The sequence below is a fragment of the Netta rufina genome (assembly GCF_964035555.1).
Source record: "Netta rufina genome assembly, chromosome: 6".
Taxonomy (NCBI): domain Eukaryota; kingdom Metazoa; phylum Chordata; class Aves; order Anseriformes; family Anatidae; genus Netta; species Netta rufina.
In genome coordinates, this window is record NC_140129.1 from 18,817,184 (window position 1) to 18,825,840 (window position 8,657).

Here is an 8,657-nt window from a genome sequence, read left to right on the forward strand (position 1 = left end):
AAAAAAAAAAAAAAAAACACATTGTTGGCATGAAAGCAAGAACTGATGTTATCTGGTTTTCTGTTTTGCAAAAGTTGTTTAAAAAGAAAACAATGGTCTGTGGGCAATGCCCCTCATTAAACAGTTTCTCCAAGTGTGATTTGCACTGAGATGCACTATTTTTGCCCCAAAGGGGAGGGAACAAAGGCACTGGCTTTGTAATCTCATTTGATTAAATGATTCACAGTAGGTGATAATATGGCATTGGTGAAAGAGTACGTAATTTAAAGGCAATCACAGCTTCAGTCTTCCATTCCAAGTTCATGTTTCAGACTGAAAGACAAGTAGAAACTTGAGTTAGTTTATAGCAAACCACTGCTTGGAAACCTTCTAGACACATTAGCGGAGGTCATGATAATAAACACAGGTCAAGTTAAAAGCAAAGAGACAGAGTGAATATACCACTTGATTTGGTTAAGAACAAACGTCAGAAAAGCCCTGTGGGAAAAATCTCAGATTCCAAAGACAACGTGGACTAGTCTTGTGACATCTACCTGACAAACAGATTTGAACGGAATGTTCTCTCCCAGCTTTCAGCTGCTTAACCCACTAGAGTAGAACCATGCCACTGACACAACAGCATGCTTACCTTTTCAAGTAGGCATGGACATTGTCATAGCCATGGTACTTGGCCAGATAGACCAGCACACCTGTAGCACATCGGCCATCTCTCTGTCTGCAGAAGCTACAGTTGCAGATTCCACGACACGGTGGGCACCTCCAGTTCTAGACGAAAGACAGACAACATCCTTTTTAACTGAGCTGCAATGCCAGACATGATTCACAACTGTGAATTAGATGATCCTGCTCTCCACTTAGTTTTACATTGACCGTCAGTGCTGCAAGAGTCACCAGTACAGAAGAGTCCAAACTCTTCAGTCTCTAAAGCATTAAACTCTCCTTTGCCTTCTTTGCACATAACCACAGGCAGCATTCTGCTCTGCTCAACTCCTGCACCATTTCCATAGCCCACAGTAGCAATGAAATTTGTCCACAATATAATTCTCTGTACTGCATTAAGCACTAATGCAAAGTAAAATAGAGAACGCTATTCTGATGCTCAAATATAAGAATATTTTGTCAGCTTCTCTGCTCTCATAGTTTATTCCTGTAAATAGAACCACGTAACTAGTAAATATTTCTGTCACCAGGACTGAATCAAATTAAAAACACATTATGTATCACAGCACTGCAAGCAACTCTTTAGCTATGAGTAACAGATGTACTTTTCTGCTCAAGTTAAGCACAATAAAGCCAATGTTCAAAACTGTCTTACCGGATCCAGCAACGCTGTTCTGACATCTTCCCCATACCTATTGCGGAGGCACGGCCCACAGAACTGGCCCCGTACCCCTATGCAATCAGGGTTACGGCAATTTGTCTTGGTATCTATGGTTTTTTGTCGACACTGATGACAGGTGGATCCCTACAATATGGGGGAAGCAATTCAGGAAACAAAACATTAAAAGTAACTCCCTAGTTAGGGGAAGAGAGCATTAATAAACAGTCTTTGGCAGTTAGCAGTGCTTATCCTGGAACAGAAAGTCATCTCACAAGTTTCAATAGAGCCTGTTTTAACATTACATCTTCAGTGGCTGTTAACAAACACTTTCACAGGCTGGTATCGCCTATGTAATATGGTTGTTCCAGGGTTAAAGCAAGCCAACTGGCTTGGTAAAGACCATTCTATAAATTCAGTGAAAGAGAGATGACGACATTTTAAGACTTCAGGCATATTTCTCCCCAAAATCACATCCCTCCTATCAGTGAGAAGGGAAACTGCTCTATTTGATGCTAAACCACAAGCAGAGAATAACAGGCAAATGATTTCACAGAAGTATGCATTTCACTAAGTCAGAATATACTTACCATAGCCCTGTTATACACTTTCTCTCTTGCAGATCCACAAATGTTATTCAGCTCCTCCTCCGTTATCTCCTCAACCGGGCGTACAATGTGTGGAAGAGCCATGGCACCACGGTGACCCCTCCTGGGAGTTTGGGCATCATGCTGAATAATGAAGACACAAAATTGTCAGGATTAGATTCAGCAAACATTCTACACAAACAAGGAGCAAATCTTCAAATCAATGCTAAAGTCTCAAATAATCTTTCTATATAAAAAAGAGAGAGAGAGATTTGCAAAGACATACAATATGTATGCTGCTTTAGCATCTAAAGGGTGACAGATCAAGTGAAATGCCATTGGAGCTTACTTAATTTCTGCTGGAGTACAGAGGAAGCAATTCATCTAGGATAAGGTGCTCTGAATGAAATTCTGTTTTCTTGAAAGGATAGAAAACCACCTTCAATAGCAACCTGCTGCTGGAGAACTAGAACCTCAACTTACCTCCATGTATTCATCAGACATTGTTCTTCTTCTTACTAGGAAGTACCGGTCATCATCTTCTTCTTCTGGTAAAGGAGTAGGAGGACCTTCAGTCAGAGACCTGGATCTTGTGTGTGGTCGAGAACTTCGATCTGGGTTCCTCCTCAATGCACTTCTAGGTAATGAACGTCTTGGAAGTCGCTTTGGCCCCTGGTAAAATTTAAAAGCCCCTAATTAAGCAACAGCTCCTGTCCCCACTATGCATTTGGTCTCCAAAATACATGCCTGCTTTCTTTCTTTCTTTCCCAAAGAAGAATTCTTCCCCCCACCACCAGAAAACAGAAGGTAAAAAACGTCCTAGGCAAATTCGTCTTGAGTGTACTGCTAGATGTGGAGAACAAGCCAAAAGCAGCTTGTTTGTTTCCATGCAGATAGATATACAGTAATTCCCACACACAGCAGCAGAACCCATGTCCATGAGAAGTTTGCACTTTATTGTTATTCCCACCCTCACGCAGCTCACAGATAAACTAGCAATGAAATCCAAGGACATTTTTTTTTTTTCCATGGCTTCAAAGTCACAGAATATTCAGACTTGAGCTTCAAGGCTTTGGCCGCCCCCCTTATCTCCAGCCTTTCTATAAATAGGCATTTATATAGCATCTCATTTGGTTTTATTGGCCAGCGGAGTCACCTAGGCCTTTATAAAATTGAATGGATTAATTCATACAGTGCCAAATCAACAGAGTTGCACAATGAGTATTGTTTACTAAAGCAGACGTGCAATTCTGATCTGGACTTTGATGTCCAGGGTTTATTAAGCCTTTTAATGAAGAGTCATTTTTTGTAATTCAAGAATTTGAGACCCAGAAACCTGAAAGCAAATACACAAAGTTAATACTTACTTGACTGGCAGTTGGCAATGACCTTCTCCCACCAAAGATACCAGAAACACTTTGCAGCTCCGCCATTAGTTTTGCGAGCTAACAATAGAAGGAAAAAAAAAAAAAAAAAAAAAAAGGAAACACAGCCTTAAAAGGGAGTTTATGTGCTACTACAAACTGTTAGATTAGGGCAATTGGCTTGAAGTACAATTACTTGCAGGAAGCATGGCCATTCAACTTTTTACTTTTACGTCTCATTTTTATGTTCTAGAGACTGCAGGTAATTTGAAAACAATCAAATTTAATAAGCTGCAAGCCTAAACAGGAATAGGCCTTCAATATTAGAATTTTTACTAAAGGACTTAGCCTATGGATTATCACGTGCCAGCAAACAGAGTATCAGAGTTAAATATTAGGAATACAAATTCCTGTAATGGGAATTATGTGAATACATTAAGAGTTAATCTAAATAACCAAAGAGGTTCCCAAGAATCAAGGCAGGGGGTGAATGGGAGAAAGGAGGGGAGACACTGAGTACTTACCATTGCTTTGTTTTCCTTGATGTTTAAAGCTCTTTTTTCTAAAAATGCAGAGCCCTTTTCTTCAGAATCAGAGTCTGAATCCAGAGCAGACAGCTTTTCAGGAAGAGTTTCCATCTCAGCCTTCCTCCTTTCCGATCTTCGAGGTGGAAACTTCATAGCTACTTTTAGAGGAGCAGGGTATTTCTGCGCTCTTTGAGCTACCTCACTTTCAGCACTTCCATCGTTCTCCTCTGAATCTGATTCCAGTTTCTGTTAACAAATCAGAATAGAAGTGTACAAATCCAAGTGAGCTGGTCTGCAATTACGTAGTTTGACCTTTTTTTGTTTAGGGTCGGTAGAAGAGGAAATATACATTTCTGTTTTTAAGCTTTCGGTCCTATGGTCTAGTGTATTTTAATTTTTAAAAAGCCAAAAAGTTATCAAGGAAAGCCACACTGTACTACATCAGAAAAAAACCCTTACTTCACTTGCAGAAGTTTTAAGCTGTCACTTGCAGGCCTAGCAGTGAAAATTAGTGTGCGAGTTTGAGAAAGAATAGCATTTTAAAGGCTCAATTTCTCAGCATACTGTATTTGGTTGTATTAAAAAACAAAACAAAACAAAAAAAACATTACTCAGCTCTCATCACAGGTCAAAACTGAGTTTGTAAACTGTGAAGGATTTCTATCACTGATACTGTGAGATTGCTAGCAAGTGAAAACTTCCTCCTAACGCTAGTCAATGAAATAATGATGAATAAAACCCCAGAAATTTCTTATCTTTGAGTTCTGATACCTTGACAGGAACTTTTAAGAGAATCAAGGGTCCGGTGAATACAAGAAATAGTTTCTTTAGTGAACAGCCCATTTTGTGATAGGCTTGTAGTTTCAGACTCGGTAAGACAGTCATATTTTGGTCCTAGACATAAACAACCTGCTTTGGTGTAAAGGTCTTCATTGGTCTCAATTGTCAATTCTTATTTACACAGGGTTTTATTAAACCACATATTTGGTCCTGGTTGTTCATTTAGGTGTAGTTACTGATTCCTTTTCGACACATATTTATTCTAGTGTTGTCTCCTATTCCTTCTCCTTACTGCTGTGCATTAACTCAAGTACACATCTTCTTTCAATCACATGCTAACCTAGTTATTCCTCAGTAGGTTCTAAAGTTAAAACAGAAACTTATTTTATGCCAAGCATGGTAACACTTACAAACCTGATCTTGTACTGAAGTCAGGATGTCACCACCTATGACTATTTCTACAGTGCTCTCAAGCAGTACAGCATTTTCTGTTACACTGTAAGAGTGCAGTCTGAATGTATGCCAGTGTACACAGAGATTTTTCGCAGGTTTGCTAGAGTCTGTGAGCTAGCATAACATTTTGCATTGAAGAACAAAAAGAAAATGCAACTATGGCTACTTAAACTGATGGTATATTACATTAAATTAAACCAGCTCTTTCTGACAATAATTGAAGTTGCCATTATTTTTTGATTAAGAATGTGTAAGGATTCAAATATAAAATGGCCAACCAAAATCAACTGTCTTACCAATGCATCTTCAATCTCATTTTCTGAAAAGCCACAGAAGGATTCATCATCAGAGGCTTCATGAAAGATTTTTGCCAGTTCTTCCGTAATATCCGACCTAAACTTGCATTTCTATGAAGAATAAAATATCCTTTACCTTTAGTTGTACAGAAAAAAATTCACACTTACAAGCGCAATACAAGCTAACAGCTTTCTCAGTAAAAAAAAAAAAAATAGTTAAGGGATTTACAAGTGGTTTCAAAACTGCAGTTGCAAATTATCAGGCGTGTTAGGTTAGGTGACATTTCAAAGGCTAGAATAAATAGCTAATCTACTTCCAACAATTACCACCTAGAAGCACTAGCAAATAGTGAAATTAAATTACAGTACATAGCACAGATTTATAACTACCATACAAAACTGTAAGCAGAGCAAACAGCTTTAATCATGCACAAAACACACGGGTCCTTACCAGCACTGCACATTCAGTTTTATTTGTTCTGGTACCGTACTTACCGTGTTTGCAAAATTATCAGAACCAAAACTGTCACAACTGTCATCAGAGGATGAGGACGTTTCCATGGGGATCAGTTTCGTATTTCGGAATGCCCCGAAGTTTCTCCTTCCCCAGCAACCTCGGCGCTGTAAAGAACAGTGACAACAGCATTAATAGGGGCAGCCAGCTGTAAGCTTTTAGACACATCGTTAAACTGAAGCTTAGGAGGCTTCAACGTTTTAGAATTCTTAGCATACTTGGACACTATACAAAACATCTCACACCAGCAGAATCATCATCATCATCATCACAAGAAGTATTTCCTAAGCTAGACATGGGAATAGGTTCTGCTCTCACACATTTCTGGTCATTGTTATGGATGAGTGTTTTTCAGTATCCAAAAACACTTTTTATGACTGCAACGAGGTGAAAACCCACACAAAAATCACATTGTTCTCCACTCATTACGTGCACGTTTCCCGCATGGTCTAAGTACAGCCATTATAGACAATGACGGAAAGACGTCCGCGCACACAAGCAGCCTCTCTAGAAAGCTGCTCTGATCTATTACACACACCAAGGCACACACCAAGCACGCTGTAATTGTTAAGGAATTAGCTAAGACCCCTTAATTAAGGGCTTAATACGACTCTTGCAAACAGCTTCGTCAATTTCCCCCTGCAGGACGGCACACCCCGTCTGTCGGGCTTCCTCTCTTCATTTCCCGGGCCCCCTACACCCTGCTGCTCACCCCCCCGGGTACCCAAACCCCCACCAGCCGTCCCCAGCCCAGCCCTTTACCACCGCAGGAACCAGCCGCAGCCCCCCGTCCCGCTCCCGGTGCCGTCCCCCCGTGTCGGGGAGCGGCGGGACGCCCTCCACGGCTCCCCCCCATGCCCATGCCCCCCCCCGCGGCCCCTGTATCGTATCGTATCGTATCGTATCGTATCGTATCGTGTCCCGTCCCGTCCCCCACCTGCGGGCGCGGCGGAGCCATGCTGGCGGTGGGGCGCGTGGCGGGAACTCAACGTTCGCGCCAAAGCGGCGGGGACGGGGAGGGCGGGGCCTGCCGGCGCCTTTCCCGCCTCGGCGCCCGCGTCCTGGCAGATGCAGCCCGCACCGCCGCGGCACCGCGCGCCCCGCCACCGACCCCGCACCCCCACGGGGGGAAAACCACCGCTCTTCTAATGTGTTCTTCCTGAGGGGTCTGCGCGGGGATCCCCCCACCCCTTTTTATTTTTTCCCCTGGAGGTGCGGGGTTTGTGGAGCTGCAAGGACCTGGCCGTGTGGCGCGAAAATCTCCCGGGCGGAGGGGGGCGTGCGCCAGAGGGGAGGCGCCGGGAGGCCCGCGTGGTCCCCGCGCCTCTTTTTTTTTTTTTTTTTTTTTTTTTTTTTCGTTTACGTGCCAAAGCAGTATTTTTTGTCCTCCACTCTCTGAAAAAAATAATAATAGTTAATAAAAAACACCATAATAATCATAAAACACCATAATAAAATGATGATTATGATATAATAATAATAATAATAATAATAATAATAATAATAATAATAATAATAATAATAATAATAATAATAATAATAAACTACCACACGACTACCAGTTTTCAAGGGCCAGGCTTGTTCTCACCACATGTGCCCCACAACCCCACCCAAGCAAGGATGGGGCCCACGTCCCCGCAGCCCCAGCCTCTGTGTGCCCCTTGGGGCCCCTCCAGCTGCAGCCCCAGCCCCAGCCCAGCAGGCAAACACCAGACATGCGTGCAGGCCATGCAGAATCCCAGCCGGCAGCATGCAGGCTTTCCTGTGTTGCCATCATAGCTGCTGGATTATTTGCTGGTTCACCAGTGCTGTGCAGCATTAGGAGCAAAGTGACAGTGACAGCACTGCGGTAAGATTTTAGGGAAAAAAAGTTGGCTGTGTTACTCTGAGAACAAGATGTTACTTGAAGGCAGGCTGGAGGAAAATAAATCTCCAGTCACCGTAAACCATTTTATGTGACATTTGCAGTATCACATTAAATCCAATACAGCCACTACGCACAGCACAACAAGGCCTGCACAGCCGGTACTTGTTAGCAATAGGAACGGGAGAGGCCCTGAAGAAGCTGTTGGGGATTTGTGGCTCTGCTGTTTGCCGTAATCCTCCCTTTATCCTTGGCTGGAGTGGGGCTGCTGTTCAGCATTTCCAGGAGCCCTCCTGGCAGCATGCGAATCCCCTGTCAGCGGGCATGAGGGAAGGAGGCCCCGCACGTGCGGCCCGCACGCAGACCTGTGCCTGTGTAAAGCAAACCATGCATCAGCCCCAGGCCCGAGCCCATCATTAGGCTACAACACAATGGGGCACAAGAGCCCTTGCCAAGGTTTTATATTTTCTGTGGGTGTGCCGCAAGCTGCCATGTGAAAGCATCTCCATTTTCAGTAAGTCCCTAATTACACACTTACCTGCACGGCACACAAAAGGCTGTGAGGGACAGCCGGTGAGAACCAGACACCAGCGCATGTATGATCCCACACACGGCGCTCACGGAGCTTTGCCTCCCAGGCGGTGTCCTGCCAAGACCCATCGGGGCAGAGGGGTGCCTCCTGAGCCTGGATTTACTTATTCCAGGGAAAACAAACAAGCAAACAAACAAACAAAAAATAGCCTATGTACACAGAAAAAGAGATCCCATTTCTCAATGACAGCAGCTCTTATCAATATTTTGAGTCAGGGCTTTACTAGAAAATAACCCACCTTCACAGCTTTTAAGAGCATCATATAAAATGTTATGGAGTACTGATGGGCTAGCTGAGTCCATGCTTCAGACTGCAGCTAATTTTCCATTTAATGCTTAATGGAAACCACGTTCTCCAAGCAA

General features: G+C 43.1%; 1 protein-coding gene across 1 annotated transcript; it reads right to left on the reverse strand.

Moving 5' to 3' along the window:
• Window positions 1-281: 281 nt before the first annotated feature.
• On the reverse strand, window positions 282-6,797 carry CDCA7 (cell division cycle associated 7; the record flags this gene model as incomplete). The annotated part of the gene is made up of 10 exons (XM_084288594.1): window positions 282-312; window positions 629-765; window positions 1,316-1,465; window positions 1,909-2,049; window positions 2,389-2,577; window positions 3,273-3,350; window positions 3,794-4,042; window positions 5,326-5,436; window positions 5,821-5,946; window positions 6,777-6,797. The coding sequence occupies 10 exons, from the start codon at window positions 6,795-6,797 to the stop codon at window positions 282-284; spliced, it is 1,233 nt and encodes a 410-aa protein (XP_084144720.1).
• Between the last annotated feature and the right edge of the window lie 1,860 nt (window positions 6,798-8,657).